Consider the following 18308-nt stretch of genomic DNA (forward strand, 5'->3'; position numbering starts at 1 on the left):
ATTGCACATATAAGTATGTTAGCATTGAAAATAAAAGTGAAAAACACCTGTTTATACTTTGAAGCTCTGCTATTAATGACCAGAAAAAGTCAGAACTGGAGTAAACATTTGATAAAATATTTCAAAGTTGTCCTAGGGAGGCTTGGTTGAGTGGCAGTTATTCTTCGTTTTTTAATTCTCCATCCTCACCCTTTTGGAAGTGTTTGTGAAACGAGATATTTCTCCTTTTAGAAAGGGTCCTGTAACATGAGTGGTATCCTCAATTAGTTTGAGAGCGCTGCTGCTTAGGCTGCATGTTGAGTCCTTCCAGGCTGCTCATTTCCAAGGTGTGTAATGGTGTGGCAGTCATGTGGCTCCTGAATACAATATGCCTTTATCTAACTGGGTAATGCACAGTTGACCCAGTGAGCCTCTTTTAAAAGTAAGAAAACTAGATTCTAATTCAGATGGTGGCCAGAAATGAGGGTTATCTCAGGCCTCAGAAAAGTTTTTCCATGTAACTGGGCGGTCTTACCAAGCCAATAGCTATACTAAGAATTCCTGAATGTGTTTACTTTGAGAGTCTTCTGTATAGGTTGGAAGAAATGGTTAAAAAAATCTCAAATGTAGGAATGCATTTTCCAAGTACCTTCTAATTCTTTGTCTTATTGGAAGAAAACTTTGTTTACAATCATACTTAGGATGGTTTGATGCTTTACCTAGTGATTGAATTGCATTGTGTCATTAATATAAAGTGGGAAAACTACTTGCTTGCTTTGGGTAAGATGATGTTTTACTTTTACATCTCAGTTCACCGAAGCCACAGTTAAGTAAATGTACGAAATGACTCAGTGTAGCCCTCCAGCACTTACACTCACAGACCTGACAGAGGCTATCGAGGCATGTCTTATTAAAAGATTTGGTTACCTCTGGTTATCTACAATGATCATTGATAATAAGTATAGCATCATTTAATCTGTCAGTAGAGAAATGCATCAAAAAGTATTTTAGAAATGTTCCTTGGACATGAGGGGAATTAGTCCAATAATCTTTTTTCTTGCAGCACAATTTTTTATTTGAACTTATATTTGGTAACATTGTGTCTCACATTAGGACAACTTCTGGGACTTTATTTTCCAGATGATCTCTAGAATATTATAGATTTTATTTTCTACCCTAGGAATGCCCAGAAAGAGGATCGTGTTCCAGTGCTTGAGGAGTACAGGGAGTACAAGAAAATTAAAGCCAAACTTAGACTGCTTGAAGTTCTTATCAGCAAACAAGATTCTTCAAAATCAATATAAAATATGCTCCTTGAAAACATCATAAAATCAGTTGTATTCTCTGAAGCTATCATCGTGTACTTGGCTGGTACTTGAGTTCATTTTGTCAGGCACTCAGAGAGTCTCATTTTGTACCTGGTTGTGGTGCCACTAGAGATGTGATGGGAGGGTAAGTAGACCCTCTCGAGGGAGCATGATGTTTCATATTAACCACAGACTGTCCTCTCCACCTTTAACAAACATCCAGTTTTCTTCATTGTTTTGTACTACAGATACATCCTGTTAGCAAAAGACTAGTGTTTTATCCTTTCAACTTCAAGAACTTTGGAAATCCAAGCTTTTTGTTATTATCAACCTTATTATTATTATTTTTTCATTATTGAAGAAAATTGAGAGGAAAATCTTCACATTGAATTCTTCGGTTGCCTTTTTCTTACAGAATGACTGAAAATTTGAAAGAAAAGCCTATAAATATGCACATATGCAAATGTTTTCCTAGAAAACCAAAATCAACTGAAATTTCATGTCCTACTGTGGAACACATTTCTGTTTAATTCCCAAAGTGACACTTTCTCGCAGGTAGTATGTTAGCAAAATTTTGCAATTCAGTGGTCACACAGCTCCTGGATGAAGATATCAGAGGGTAGACCAAAAAGTGACCTTGCTTATTAGTATAGTGAAAACACACACCGCACATCACACACAGAACTGAATCATTTCTCATGCTGCCTATGGGACTTAAGTTACTGTTTGTTTCCTCAGTTACTGTTTATCAGCTGGTGATGATGTGATTTGTCTGGATTAGATCCTGCATTTTTTCCCCCTACCCACCTCCAGATAATGTGAGAAAATAGCCATGTCAGTATGTAGGAACTCTGATGGTGCTCAGATTTGTGTGTTCAGTCAAATGGGCCTAAACTGGCAAAAGAATCATTATGCCTGAAGTAAATCTGTTCTTAACAAGGGCTATACCACTGCATTTTTACATGTACCGTTGGGGGGGTTGCATCATTTCTTTTTTTTTACTTTTAATCAGCAAAATCCATTAAGAAAACATCCTCTAAAGGGACCACCTTTTGCTCACATGCTATTTAAAGCAGTTGGTTACAATATGTATAGTGGTATGCCCCTTGTCATATACATATAAACATCTTTTTTTCTTGGCTTTGCATGGCTTTTCTTAAGGTACTCTCCTGGTATTCTGCTAATCATTTTCATAGAATGGTGACTTTGTTTATGCTAACAATATAACAGCATAATGCAGTCAGGCTTGATCTAAGTGTTAAACTTTTTTCCTGGTGCTTTTTTGGATGGATAAGTGTCTTACTTTGACTGTGCCCATGTTTTGCATGCAGTGACTCATGCATGGTTTTCTTAACTAGCTAATATTAACAATTTGTTCCATACAAAAATGGATTTTTGCAACATCCTTTAATAAGGTGAGGTAAGCATGAACCTCAGACTTCTGGCACTATAACATAGTAAGCACATGAAGTAGCTTGGTAATAAGTAGCATTTCTAGTACTTCACATTTCACCTGTGTGTGCAATGCCTTTTTTGAGGGGAGGGAATATTCGTTGGTAGTGAACATGTAGTTGGGGAATAAAGCACTAAATCCACCCCTTTTCTTGTGGTTTCCTTTTATACAGCTAAGTTCATAATGTGTACCTAGAAAAGTGAAATTGAAAACACCAAAAGGTGTATCACTTTGATTTGAATCCATCATGCAGTGTACATTTAATTAATTTCTTTCAGTCTTTAGACAGGAGTCTATCCAAACATCTAATTTAATGTGCACTGTATATTATTTTATATGAATGTTTTATTTTATATACCACATGCAAAAATGTCCATATGCACTATTTAAATGTTTTAAATAATATATTCCTTCTTTATAATGCTAAATCTATATGAGTACCATATTTTTATAAGTCAGTGGCCTGTCTGGTTTCATTTTAGAATTAACGGCTGCTTCATGATGTTGGTTATATTCACTGTTAATGTTTGGTTGCAAGTAGAATAGGTAAAGTGGCATGGCAGCACTTAACGCTATGTGACAGTATTGTGTGTCATAGTTGAGCAGTAGGTGGTAGAATTAGGCAGTTTGTGATAGTTTTACTTTGGTACAAGTAAAAACTGTATATCTATATACAAATAATATATAGATATATACGACCACCGGTATAATTGCATTGCTGTGTCTGGCACTTCATTGTATAGACTTTTGTAATAAAAGAACTTTAATGTTCTAAGTCATTGTAAATGTTTTTTGTTTTTTTCACTAGATGTTAAAAAAGAGACCTCAAGTGTTCCCTTGCCTTAACGTTCTTAGGCTTTTTTGAAGTACCCCAACCAGGGACCTTGTAGGGGGACAACAAGGTTACCAGACTACTTGGCTGGCTACAGCTCTGGGAACTGGTAAGACAAGGAGAGGCCATGTTGTTGATTCCCTGTGGAAATCTAGGGAGGAGATGCAGAGGGAATAGTCGGCATTTTTTCTTGTGGTGAGTTATCCCATTCAGAAAACTTGAAGTGCAGTCTCTAAGAGAAGAGCTTGGCTTGAGGAAGGTGGGTAGATTTAAAAATTCCTTTATTCGAGTTTTAAAATCCAGAGACTTTGAGCACCAGTGTGGAAGTTGATTACTATGGTCAAATGATGTTGCTTGGGCTAGGAGGACATTTGGCTCTTCTAGGAGGGCTTATGTAACCAAAAAAAAGTTAACAATTTCCTTCCAGTTTCCAAAATGCTGGCCATATAAAACTTTCCAACTATCCAGATAGGGCTTTTGCAGCACCCTCATTTACATTTACAAACATAACTTGACTTCTTGTAACTCTGATACCCTTACATTGCCCTTTATTTTATTTTTTAAAATATATTTTGCTTTTAAAGTAGTCAAGGAAGCACTTTTGGGAAACGTTAAATGTATTACTTTAGAAAGTGTCTAGATGAATTTCCAGTTTGAAGATATTAGGGAAATTTCTCTAGGTGGTTGACAAGTTTGTTCTGCGCTATGGCCTTTTCTGGGAGACTTCAAATTGGGAAGAACGGAGATGAGATTATTTTACTTGGGGTCTTATATAATGGTTTTCCAGAATCCTCAGCATTTCTTAATTTATCTATGGACAGAGGAAGTTAGAACATGGTACACGATGAGAGCACCAACTGTTCGTATACTCTGTGTAACATTGAGAAAAGTGTCTCTATCTACTTACTGATCTATTCATTAGAGACCTGCCCCATGAACTATAAGCAGCATTGTTTTGTACTTTTCCTTCACATCCCTAGAATTTAATAATAAATCTTGTTATAAAATCCTTTGTGTGTATCAGTGTGTGTATACTCTGGAGGCATGTGGTAATATGCATGGATTGTACAGTAGGTCTCATTCAGGGGCACTTAATTCCTGGCAATCATTTGATGATTATCATGACCCTGATGATAGGTGGTTTAGTACTTTTAAAGTGTACTTGAAATGGGGACAAGTTTAGGAAATAATTGAATACAAGAATAAATCTTTGTTAGGAATGGTCAGTGCTTGCATCACAGATTCTCACCTCCACTTCTCTCAATATTGTAGAGCTGAAACCTTTCTCATCACTCGGTTTAGTTTTAAACTGACGTAGTGTAATTCTTTTTCCAACTCCACAGCATATAAAAAGAGTCTAGAGGATAATTTAGGAGGAAGTAGAGAATGAGTCAGTAACACACTTTCATGCATAAAGAGACAGCAGGTTGTTAATGCCTATTGTGAAACGCGTTGAGTGGAAAGATAGTATTTTAAACTCCTAAAACATGCATGGTATAGCTAGTTATGGATCGAATATTCTAAATCTGTGTGGAGAACAGTATCTGCTATGCATATCAAGTATAAATGACAGTTCCAATTATTTATAGATGTAAGGATAAAAGCAATTGGCCTCACCCTCACCTTACATCTAAACAAATCGAGTCTTGTGCCTTCTGTTTGAAGTTGGGTAAAAAAAATTTTAAAAGTGGCCTCAACAGAATAAGGTTCTGGGTTCAGGAAAATAATGTGTGTAAGTCATGTCCTCAATCCCCATATCATGATAACCCATAGTATCCTGGTTAGAACAAATGCTTACTCTCGAAATTCTTGTTGAGTGACAGGCTGGTAGTCATCTTGAATTTCTGTAGAATAGTACTTTTTCTCAAGCCTTGCTTTCCATTTTTTCATCCGCTCTGCACTTTGAATCTCCTGTCAAGTTAGAGGAAAAGCATAGGCTGCAACCTTTAAATTTTTCTCTATTTCAAGTCTTTGGCACAGAAGCATCACAGAGTTGAGAATCTTAAACTAGTCTCTGTTCTCCAGGGCTGTGACTTTGAGCCTCACTGCCTTTCTGCCCTGCCTGGTTTTTAGGTCTGTGCATCAGCAGAGTCACTTCAGAGGACTTGGTGTTAGAACTGTTTAGCACTAGAGTGAGGGGATTTTTAAAATTATAAATATCAGCTTATTCTTGTTTCATTTCCTCCCCCCCTCTGCATGTCCAGCTGAGTTTCTTCCTGATTTTCTCCATTCTTCACTTGGCCAAAGCTGAAATGTTCTTTTCTGTACCTCTGTTCTTTAATGAAGCAAATGTACTTCAAAGTACATCTGTGGGATCCTTTGCCCTCTCAGCTGCTTCTCAGCCAGACTCCTGCAGTCTTACCTAACAATCCCAATCCCTTCTTCATAATTATCGCATCAATTTGTGCACTCCAATCTGTCCACATACCCAAAAATATACTCCTCATACCAGAAAATTCTTGTGGTTGTATCCTTCTCTGATCCTAAAGGGTTCTTTCCTGTGCTTTGTCTTCACTACCACCCACTTCCCTTTTAGTGTGCAAATGCCTTTTTCCCAACTTTAAAAAAAATGCCTTGTAAGTTATGGAAAATAGGCACAGCCCTAGAAAAAGAGGGAAAGAGGAGACAGTGCACCCAGATAAGATTCTAGGACTCAGTAAATCAGTGTGATACTGCCCTGCTCCAGCAATCATGCTAGGCAGCAAAGTGGATCCCTATATAATGGTTTGACTACCCTCCTCAGAAAGAATGGTGATGCCTAAGTTCATACACTGTTTACCTGGTAAATATGTGCTCTTCTGGTCAGAGAAACTGTATCGGACAGTGTCTGTCTTTAAACTAACATCTGAACTAGGAAAGGATGGCTTTTAATCATCTAGTTTTATTTTGGCCACCTTACGTCACCTATGTTTTGACATATTTACTAATAGTTTTAATGTGGTGTTAAAAAAGTGGTAGGCCCTGCAACTGTTTCTAAATGACCAGGCCTGTTATAATGTGGATGCCTTAGTTATATGGGTTGAATAGACTGGTAGACTTTGTTCATTCTACAAAAAACCCATTTCAACCATCACTTTTTCTGTGAAGCCCTCCTTGACATTCCTAGGACAGTAGTACCTTTCCTCCTAGGCAGAGCAGCAACTCTTTGGGGGCATTTCCTCCAAGCTCCTAGGTTCTAGTCACCCTGCCTCTTCCCTGTAGGTGGTGGCTGCCTCCTACAGTTACTGTGGATTAATTTAGTGTTCCACATTGGCTTTCACAGTCCTCTAATACTTGAGATCGAAACACATTCTCTGTAGTAAATCCTCTCTTTTTGAACTACCTAGTGTGTTTCTATTTTTCTGCTGGACCCTAACTGAGGAGAACTTCATAGCAGGGAAGGTCCAAGGAAACAAACCCTCATAGATAGCATGCTTCCACCAAGGGACACAACAGTTGACTTAAGAATTTGAGACGACCACCTAGCCATTTGGGATTCCTCAGGTTGCTGAACCAGCCGACAAAGAAGCAGGTACTCAATTGACTGAGGTGATTGATCCCAATTACCAAGGGGAAATTGGTTACTACTACAAAATGGGTGCTGAGAGGGCTATATTTGGAATCCAGAGAATTCTCTGGGAGGTGCCTCTTAATACTTCTGTGTCCAAAAATAAACTTTTTAGTTTAAACATGAAGTTCTTAACGAATTGTGGTTTGAGTAGAAAAGGTCTTAACATCATCCGGAGATGGATACAGTTACTGTTGGGACTTTGCTTCTCCCTTTTTGTGGAGAGGATAAGAGTGCCTTCATTTACATAAAAGATAGTTCCATCTTATTAGAAGGAAACTTGAAATAGTTATTGACATTTTATGCAAGTATGGACGTTTTATGAAGGGTGATCTGGGCCGACTGTTTAGCTAATGTCTCTCAACTCAAAATTTATTCTTATACTCTGCTGTCTGATGCTGGGTCTCAGGCTTTCCCACCCTCATTCCCCAGACTCTGTTGCTACTGGATTTGTTAGGTTCTGCCTTATTGGAGGATGGAGGGAAGAAGGGTCGTCTTGTTTTTTTCTATCAGCATTGCTTCTGCAAATGGTAGTTATCTCCAGCAGCAGTGGTTGGCTCCCGGCTTCAGTGGTCCAGCTTCTTTTGGCGTTCTCAGAACCAGACTCATCACATTTCCTCAGAAGTAGCAGCAGCAGCAGGAGTGGGATGGGGGGGTGCCCTCCGAGGTCTAGTAATGGCTCCACAGGCCCCTTCTCTAAGATGCTAGGTTCTGATAACCCCACCTTTTGTAATCTTAGCTCTGGGAGTGGTAGCATCTTCTTACAGTTATTATATATTAGTTGCCTCAGTGTTTCTACTCTATCTGTCTTCTTGTACCTGTGTAACCAATTCCCTGGAGTAAATTTTCTGTTTGAAATACATAATATGGTTTCTGTTTTCCTGACTAGGACCTGACTGATACGGGTAGTAAGTATGTCTTCTCGTTTTGTCAAGTATATTTTTGTGTCTTTAAAGAATGTTTTAAATTTTTGCTTATCTTGGTTTTAAATACTTTTTATTAATTTCTGGGCATTTCCTACTTTGTTGCTGTTATAAATAGAGTCTTCTATTATAATTTTTAACGAACTGCTTGATGTTTGCTTAAGTGACATGATTGTGTTTATGTAAACTATTTTCTTCTACTTTACTGAATTCTCTTACTTTTTGTGATAATTTTTCAGCTTATTATATACCTAGAGAACTTAAGAGAATCATATTTCAAATAGAGGTAGTTTTTACCTCTTCCTTTTTAATTCTTCTATTTCTCTTATTTAATTGTTTTGATTGATCCCTTCAGTGCTGCCTTGTCTTGTCCCTGACATGTCTAGTGTTTCCCTATTAAGTAAGGGGCTGGCTTAGAGGTGAGATAAATATGTTTTTATCATATCAAGAAAGTCCATTGATTGCTATTTTGTTTTGTTTTCCCCCTCCCCTCAACATTGGATGTTGAGTCTTATCAAATGCCCAGCATCTGTGGAAAATGATCATATAATTATCCTCTTTGGATCTCTTAATGGAATGAATTATGTTAATTAATTGATTACCCGATTTTGAACCATCTTTCCATTCTTAGAATAAAATCTATCTGAATCATGATATATTATTGTTTTCTGTTAGGTTCTTTTTGCTCATATTTTTAGAATTTTTGCTTCAAGATTTGTAAGTCATACTTTCTTTTTCCTTTTGTTTGGTACAATGTTTGCCAGGTTTTAGGATCACTATATAGTCACTTTATAAAAATAATTTGGAAGTTTTTCATTTTCTCTTTGCTCTGGAATAGCTTAAATAGCTTGAAATTATTTGTTCCTTAAAAATCTGGTCAAATTCCTTTGTAATACCATCTGGGCATGATTTATGTTGGAGGTAGCTCCTTGATGATGTTATTTCTTCTACAGAATGGATTTGTTTAGGCTTTTTAAAATCTCTTCTGGGCTCAGTTTTGATAAATTTTATTTTCATAGAAAAATTATGCATTGCATTCAGTTTTTCAAATGTTATTTGCATAAAGAGTTACACAAAAATTCAAAAAAGTCTCAGTGATTTTTTTCAGGTGTTGTCATGATTTGATATATGTATGTATTGTGAAATGATCACCACAGTAAGTCTAGTTAACATCCATCACCACACACTTACAGATTTCTGTATGTATGATGAAAACTTTTAAAATCTACTCTCTTAGCAACTTTCAAATATATAATACAGTATTATTAACTGTGGTCACCATGCTGTACATTATATCCCCATCTTTTACTTATTTTACAACTGAAGTTTGTACCTTTTGACCAACTTCACCCATTTCACCTACCCCCAACCTGCCACCTCTGGCAACCACCAGTCTATTCTCTGTATCTATAGGTTTTCTCTCTTTTTTTTTTAGATTTCACATATAAGTGAGATCATATGGTATTTGTCTTCCTCTGGCTTATTTCACTAATCATAATGCTCTGAAAGTCTTTTTTATGACTGAACAATATTCCATCTTTTATATATATATAAAAATATATCTATACCACATTTTTTATATGTATACACACACACACACACATATGTATACACACCACATTTTATTTATCCATTCATCCATCAGTGGACACTTAGATTGTTTCCATGTCTTGGCTATTGTAAATGCTGCAGTGAACATGGGGGTGCATTTATCTTTTTGAGTTAGTGTTTTTGTTTTCTTTGGATAAATACTCAGAAGTGGAATTGCTGGATCATATGGTATTTCTATTTTTAATTTTTTGAGGAACTGCCATTCTGTTTTCCATAGTGGTTGCACCATTTTACATTGCCATCAACAGTGTGCAAGGGTTTCCTTTCTCCACATCCTCGTCACCACTTGTTCTTGTTTTTTTGATAATAGCCATTCTAACAGATGTGAGGTGATATCTCATTGTGGTTTTGATTTGCACTTCCCTGATGATTAGTTATGTTGAGCATCTTTTCATTTACCTCTTGGCCATCTGTATGTTTTCTTTGGAAAAATGTCTATTCACATCTTCTGCCCATTTTTTAATAGTTAGTTATGACTTGTATGAGTTCTTTATATATTTTGGAAATTAACCCCTTGTCAGATATATGATTTGGGAATATTTTCTCCCATTCCATAGTTGCCTTTTCACTTTGTTGATGGTTTCCTTTGCTGTGCAGAAGCTTTTTAGTTTGACGTAGTTCAACTTGTTTATTTTTGCTTTTTTGGCCTTTACTTTTGGTGCCAAGTCTAAAAGATTATCGCCAAGACTGATGTCACGGAGCTTACTGCCTCTGTTTCTTTTAGGAGTCTTTAATCCATTTTGAGTTAATTTTTGTGTATGGTATAAGATAGTGGTCTAGTTTCACTCTTTTGCATGTGGCTGTCCAGTTTTCCCAATATCATTTATTTAAGAGACTGTCCTTCCCCAATTGCATATTGTTGGCTCTTTTGTCATAAATTAATTGACCATATGCATAGGTTTATTTCTCAGCTCTCTATTCTGTTCTATTAGTCTGTGTGTCTGCTTTTATGCAAATACTGTACTGTTTTGATTACGGGAGCTTTGTAATATAGTTTGAAATCAGGAAGCATGATGCCTCCAGCTTTGTTCTTTCTCGAGATTGGTTGGCTATTCAGGGTCTTTGTAGTTCCATACAAATTTTAGGATTGTTTTTCTGTTTATGTGAAGAATGCCATTGGAATTTTGCTAAGGATTGTATTGAATCTGTAGATTGCTTTGGGTAATATGGACATTTTAACAATATTAATTCTTCCAGTCCATGAGCACAGAGTATCTGTCCATTTGTTTGTGTCTTCATCAGTTTCTTTCAGTGATATTTCTTAATTCCTTCTGTTTCTTCATTCTTTCCCCATTGTAATTTCTTACTTTGTATGTTTATGCTTTCTCCCTCTTATTCTGTTTGTTACCTAGTGATTTCTTTTCCCTGATCTTTCCAAAGAACCAGCTTTTTGTTTATTTATACTGCTTTTTGTTTGTAACTCATTAATTCTGCTTTTCTCTTTATTTCTTATTTCTGTTTTCTATTTATTCTTCTTTTTTAACTTTTGAGTTACATGCTAAAATTATTTTTTTTCAGTCTTTTTTTTTTTGAGGGAGATTAGCCCTGAGCTAACATCTGCCACCAATCCTGCTCTTTTTGCTGAGGAAGACTGGCCCTAAGCTAACATCCATGCGCATCTTCCTCTACTTTATATGTGGGATGCCTGCCACAGCATCGTTTGACAAGCAGTACATAGGTCTGCACCTGGGATCTGAACTGGTGAACCCCAGGATGCCGAAGCAGAATGTGCAAACTTAACCACTGCACCATTGGGCTGCCCCCCCCTTTTTTTTTTTAGGAAGATTGGCTCTGAGTTAACATCTGCTGCCAATCCTCCTCTCTTTTTTTTTCTTGCTAAGGAAGATTGGCCCTGAGCTAGCATCCATGCCCATCTTCCTCTATTTTATATGTGAGACGCCAGCCTCAGCATGGCTCGATACGTGGTATGTAGGCCCTCACCCAGGATCCTAACCAGTGAACCCCAGGCCACTGAAGCAGAGTGTGCAAACCTAACTGCTGTGCCACTGGGCCAGCCCCAGTCTTTGATTTTTATTGATAAATTTAAGGCTATTAATTTTCCTCTGGGTATTCTTTGACTTTATCTCATGGATTCTGCTATATAGTGTTTTTATTACTTTATTTTCTAGGAATTCTGCAATTTCATTTTGTATTTTCTCTTTGATTCAAGAATTCTTTAATAGACAGTTTACAATTTCTTGGTTTAAGGAATCTTTTCATTTTCTAATTTTGTTCATAACATTTTTGTTATGTTTTCAGAGAATTTTTTTTCTATATTAACTACCTTTTGGAATTTATTAAGATTTTCTTTGTAGCCCAATATATGATCAATTTTCATGAATGGGTTTTTGAAAAGCAGGTGTATCTTCTGAGAGTACAACGTTTAATACATAACCCTAAGATTGCCTTCTTCATTATATTGTTTTGGGTTTTTTTTATCCTTTTATTTTTCTTGATCTGTTCTCTATTTTTAGTGTGTTCCTATCTATTTCTCCTTTTATAAGTCTAGTAGTCTTTACTTACGGAAGTTGATGCAATATTATTTAGTGTATAGATAATCATACATATTAAGGTTTATCTTAGCCTTATAAAGTGCCCTCCATCTCCTTTAGAGCTTTTTGTCTAGATTTGAGTCCCCTGATATCTTTAGCTTGCCTGTTATACCTTTACTCACGATTTCATATATAACTTTTCTGAATCACTTTGTTTTTGGTATATATTTTAGGATATAGCATAGAATTGGGTGCTGCTTCATGATTCAATCTGAAAATGTTTTCTTTTTCTTTTTAAGTAAACTTATTTGCCTTTACTGATATGTCAGATATATCTGGTCACAGTTACATCATCTTGTTTTATGTTGTATTTTAAGTCTTTTACCATGTGGTATATTTTCTGTTCTCTTTTTTGTTTTGGTACTTCTGCCCTTTAGAAATGTATGCATTTTCGCTTTAGTGGTTTGTATTTATTCATGTATCTTTTTATACACCCTGAGTCCTCCCTTTCTTGCTTTAGTTTCCTCAACAAGGAACCAAGCAAGTTGAACAAGAAAATTAGCTTGTAATTTCTTCCTCCTTATCTCCTTCCCCTCTACTACCCAATAATATTTAATTATATTAACATATCTCATTGTATCTGAGAGATGGAGTTTGTTGTAAGATACCCCATTATTTTATGTACCATTTGGGGAAAAAATGCTGCCAGTTAAAGTATGATACACTATCAATCAACCACAAGGGAGAACTTGATTTTAGAGATGTTAAAAATGTGAAAAAAGTGTTTTAAAATCAATGAAACAATATCTTTTTAATATTGTACTCTTAAATATGGTATAGTTTCTTCTTGATTATTAACTCTAAATGATAATTCTTTAACTATTAGCTATTACATGTGAACAAATAGGTCAGCTTTTTCTACTTTATACCTTCTCTCCCCCTTCTTTTTTCCAAAATTTCTCCAATTATCTCTTGGTCGGCTGAAGCTGATCTTTTTGTAGAATCCTCAGGAATACAACAGTATTCTCCATGTTCTTACATGTTCAAAACTGTTTGAGCCTTTATACTTGAATCACAGCTTTGGTAGAAATAAAAATCCTTGGCTTACATTTTCTTTCCTTGCATATATTTTAGGTGTTCTGTTGATTTGTGGTGTTGAATGTTGTCATGCTAACGTGATTTTCTTTTCCTTGTAAGTCAATAAAATCCAAATTTTACTTGGATAAGTCTCATGTTCATTCTAGGTACTTTTCCCAGATACATAATATGTCTTTCAATTTACAGCATCTTTTATTTCAGAAATGCTTTATTGAATTATAGTTTTGTTTTTTTAAAAGAATCTCAAACTTATGGATAAGTTACAAGAACAATACAAATACTTTTTTCCTCTGAAGTATTCAGAGTTGTCAACATGAATGCCCCATTGTTCCTAAATACTTCAGTGTGTATTTCCTGCATACAAGGACGTTCTCCTTTATAATCACAGTACAACCATCAAAATCTTAAAATTAATATTGATAGATTATGACCATCTAATCCTCAGTCCCCCATTCAAATTTACCAGTTGTTCCAATGATGCCTTTTGTAGTAAAAGGATCCAGGATTATGCGTTGTATTTACTTGTCTTTTAATCTCATTCAATCTTGCATAGTTCCTCAGCTTTACCTTGACTTTCATTACTTTGACACTTTTGAAAGAATACAGGTCAGTTATTTTGTAGAATGTCCCTAAGTTTAGCTTTGTATGATGTTTCATCAGGTTATACATCTTCAGCAGGAATGTTACAGAAGAGATGCTGTGTTCTCTTAGCATCCTATGAGGTGTGTATGATTTCAACTTGTTCCAGTACTGATTAAGGTGACATCTGCCAGACTTCTCCACCCTGACATTACTCCCTTTCTTTTTGTAATTAATATGTATTTTGTGGAGAGGTATACAAGTGTCCCATTCTTCCTCAGACTTCAATTCATGTATATGTTTAGATCACTATGGACTCATGGAATTTTATTTTATTCAATGAATTAGAATTAGAAATCATTCTTCTTTATAGTACTTAAATATTCCCAGATTTGGCCAGTGGGAGTCCCTTCAAGCTGACTCTTGTCTCTTTTTAATAGATCTCCACATTCTTTGAGCACTTTTACTTTCCAGCTCAACAAGATATTCCAGACTCATCTTGTACTTTTCAGCCCTGGAATTAGCCTTATCTCCAAGTAGCTTTGGTTCCTTTTAGAGGAGAATGGTATTTGGAATCCAAGATCTGGGCACTAGTTGTGTCATTGATACTAGGATGTCATTCCTTCTTGCTTTCTTAGTGGACAGAGCTAGAAAATACACACATACACACATCTGCAATTCTAATCCAAGACTGCAAGTTTGTTTTTAACCTTCAACCTTTCCATTTTTGTAACTCCCTTATCTGACAATGAGAAACGTCACTCCAACATGTGTACTTCCTTGCTTATTCTAATCTCTTGACACTGCTGTCCTCTTTCTGAGCATATTCAGGGGGCTGGGCAATCAGAAGTAGAGCAGTGTTCTATTTTTTTCACTTGGGTGGTAATGGTATGTGAGGGTTTGCTCATTATTTCTTAAATATATGTTTAGTGATTTGTTGAATGTATATGTTACAATTTTGAAATATAAAAAAGTCATTAAAGTGATTCATCACATTGATTACAAGAGAAAAATTATATAATCATCTCAATTGAGTATACTCACTAAATCTGTGTGATGATCCCACAACGAGTGTACAGCTGTAGGACCAGGCTATCTGGCTGAGAGCACCAATAAGAGAGCATCTGGAATCCAAATGATTTGTCCTAAACAGGAAAGGATCTAGATTCTGGGAGAAATTATTTGGAGGTAGCAACTCCTGCTCTGAAAAAAGCATATCATTTCAATTCTTTTCTTTTTTTAAACAAAGCCAGACACCAGTTAAAGTGGTGAGGACAGACTGTATTTGTTTGTTTATTTGGTGAGGAAGATTGGCCCTGAGCTAACATCTGTTGCCAGTCCTCCTCCTGTTGCCAGAAGACTGTTGCTGAGCTACCATCTGTGCCAATCTTCCTCTGTTTTGCACGTGAGAGGCTGCCACAGCACGGCCCAATTAGCATGTGCAGGTCTGTACCTGGGATCTAATTCTGTGAACCCCAGGTAGCCGAAGCGCACAAACCTAACCACTATGCCACTGGGACAGCCCCTCAATCTTTAATCAGAGCTTTTTTGTAAGCATATTTCTGATAACGCTATCATTTCTTTATGAGAAAATTAAAATCTTACATTTTCGTCAAAGCCTTCTCTTCTGGCTTGTTCAGCCAAATCTCCACTTTTCATACTGAGAATATAAAAAATCAGAGGCATGTGACAGTTAATAGGGAAATGCCAGCATAAAATACAATCAGATCTATAGTAAGGATCTGAATTGCATTTCTGTTCTTTTTGATAACACTAATTATTTGGAAAATGTGGTCATTCATAAGTTCTCCAGAGTATCACATCTCTAGCTAGAAAAAAATGTTTTTGTTGTGTCCCACTGCCAGAAGTTTGGGTTTGGGAAGCATCTTGACACCAAAATGATTCAATAAATACAAGTGTATCCTTAAATATTTTGTGTAAAAATGTTTTTATTTTGATAGCTAAATAAATGCACTTAATGTAGACTAAAATTGTTTCCTGCCTTTTTAGAGGGACTTTATTCTCCCCTCCAATATCCTGTTAAAGCTTTGTCTGAGTGGCATGGCATGCTTACATTAATTTTAAATTAGCTTAGCGTTTCATGACACTCTTAGAAATTAGAAGGCACTATCTGGATGTATTGACAACATATTTGGAATCAGCACATTTGATGGTGATTGTTTTGCAATCAGAACCTTAGTCTCATTGTAAGTTCCTCATAATTTAGAGCTTTAAAATGGTAAGTTAAAAATTTAAGAAAAGTCATCTTACTTTTTCTTGTCTTCATCCTTTTGAGGTTTCCTTAGATTGAGTTTTTCAAGAACATTGTGGTAACTCTGGGCATAATTAAAAATAGTTAAAAGTTCGCCAAAAAATGTATCCCCTATTGTTAATTTTTTATCAAGATAAAGGGAGTATGGAATGCTTGTCTCTAGGGACTGCTACCCTATAGAAATGTGGAGACAAATGCTATGACTATCCTTCTTTCACTTTGTTACCACTTATGGTTTCTTCCTGCTGATGAAAAAGAAAAAGGGGTTCTCTTGTGGACATCACACCTGAACTTGAAAAAAAAATCTTTAAAGAGTATTATTAACACTTATTGCATTAAGGATGTTAAAAATTTAATGCAAATAACCAACATCATAATGAAGAGATAAAAGATGAAAAAACCCACAATTAAGCTCAATGGAGGACATATTAATAGTTTTCTTTCACAGGTAAGTTCTTGGATAGAGTTCTTAAACCCTACTAACCCCACAGCTATGAGAACATTTCTATGGTTAGAGCCGTGGGTGTGCAGAGATGGGCAAGATGGTACACACAACTCTGCTACACTCAAAGTGAGGGGAGGTGTTGAGAGGACAGGGAAGATTCCACTCTGTCAGGGAGAACAGAATGCCAGTGAGAGAGTGGAGGGAATATTCCTGGAGTCAGGGGATGACATGAGTAGAGGCCCAGAGGAGAGAGTGAGAGCAAGTGTAGCAAACAGCACTGTGCTCAAAACCTTAGCTGGGACATACAGTGCTACAAATGGAAGCAGAGAAGGTAGAAATTCTATAGTCAAATGATAGTGAATAAAGATAGGTCGAGACTGTGAGACTTGAGAAGGGCCTTGAATGTTTGAGTAAAGAATTTGGACTTATTCTGACACACCCAGGGAAACTGAAGAATTTTGAGCAGAGAAGTGATATGATCAGAGCTGGGCTGGCACAGGAAAGAGGCTAGAACAGTTAAGAAGATGTCACCATACAGAAGGCGGAGTGAAAAGTACTCAGGGCCCTAATCTAGTGATGGCAGTTAGAATTGAAAGTGTCCTTGAGTTCCACAAACATGAGCAAAACTACAGAGATGAACTTTACACACAAGCCTTGGCAACAGACCATGTAAGGGACAAAGGAATAAAAAGTCCAAGGTTTTTGAGCCAGGGGTACGTGACTGAAAAGAGTGTTAGCATTAACAGAAACAGGAAAGGGAGGAAGATAAGGCTCATGGAGTTGAGTTTAAACTAGAAATTTACCAGCATCTAAATTGAAAACTTTTGGAGGGAAGAGAGTGTTTTATTATAATACCCCACAATGCTTTGCATTTAGTAAATAGCTCAATTACTATTTGATATATTGAACTCTGAAATAATTTTGGCCACACTTTTAAAGCCAGAGAGCATATTTCACTGCCTGGTAGTGAAATGATACAAATATGAGTGTCTACTCCCCCCGCCAAAAAAAAAACCCCTCAAAACCCACTACTACTTGGGGTTTAAGTGTTATTCAAACTATAACAGTATAAAACTGAACAAGATTTGTCTTAGAATTCTAATTAGGAAAATAATTTGACATACCTCTTTAATCATTTTACCAAGCTCAAAGTCTGGCCTTCTGCCTATTGAATAATCAGCTTTCACTTCAGAATAGGTATCGTTAATTATTGCCAAGAACATGTTCTGAGGAGAAATATTCAAATAATTATTTCAATAAAAATTTAGTTTAAATGTTAGTGATTTTGACAAGTGCTTGGATTTGTAAAGTTAGATTTAAATTTTAAAATTAACTCATATGCTCAATAATTGAGAAATGGCTTTGCAGACTATAATACAGTAGAATAGGAAAAGTGCAGTGTGTGGATATGGACATATATATTTATGGTAAATGAGAAAAGCAGAAGGTAAAATATGTACATGTGAACTGGTTACTAATATATATATATATATATATATATACACTAATTTATCAATATTACATATCAGAAAAAAACTTGAGTAAGGTAATTATATGTTCACAGGGGCAGTGTTTTTAAAAAAATTCTATAAAGCTGTTTAAATGCACAGTCTTACCACAGCTCTTATGACTACTAATGTCCAGATAACACAAACAGAATTGTGGAGAGGGTATTCTTACCCCCAACCCCCATCTCCATTTTTCACTGTGGCGTAGCTCTGTCACCCTGAAGACTCTGGGCCACCACCAGGGGATAACTAATGTGCATGA

The 18308-nt window shown here is 36.1% G+C and overlaps 2 protein-coding genes across 19 annotated transcripts in view; one reads left to right on the forward strand and one right to left on the reverse strand.

Moving 5' to 3' along the window:
• FAM13B (family with sequence similarity 13 member B) overlaps positions 1 to 4581 on the forward strand; it is a 97442-nt gene extending 92861 nt beyond the window's left edge. For all 18 annotated transcript variants that reach the window (XM_070517313.1, XM_014853783.3, XM_014853787.3 and 15 more), the window contains one exon: positions 1160 to 4581. In XM_070517313.1, the coding sequence (XP_070373414.1) occupies positions 1160 to 1283 (124 nt within the window). In that variant the 3' untranslated portion in view covers positions 1284 to 4581. The remainder of the gene's footprint in view (positions 1 to 1159) is intronic.
• A 98-nt stretch (positions 4582 to 4679) lies between these two features.
• PKD2L2 (polycystin 2 like 2, transient receptor potential cation channel) overlaps positions 4680 to 18308 on the reverse strand; it is a 36959-nt gene continuing 23330 nt past the window's right edge. The window contains exons 10-14 of the mRNA XM_044780537.2: positions 17663 to 17764; positions 16093 to 16157; positions 15427 to 15481; positions 5370 to 5482; positions 4680 to 4928 (exon numbers count right to left, since the gene is read on the reverse strand). Of these exons, the coding sequence (XP_044636472.1) occupies positions 4832 to 4928; positions 5370 to 5482; positions 15427 to 15481; positions 16093 to 16157; positions 17663 to 17764 (432 nt within the window). The 3' untranslated portion in view covers positions 4680 to 4831. The remainder of the gene's footprint in view (positions 4929 to 5369; positions 5483 to 15426; positions 15482 to 16092; positions 16158 to 17662; positions 17765 to 18308) is intronic.

Source organism: Equus asinus, chromosome 9 (genome assembly GCF_041296235.1).
Source record: "Equus asinus isolate D_3611 breed Donkey chromosome 9, EquAss-T2T_v2, whole genome shotgun sequence".
Lineage (NCBI taxonomy): Eukaryota > Metazoa > Chordata > Mammalia > Perissodactyla > Equidae > Equus > Equus asinus.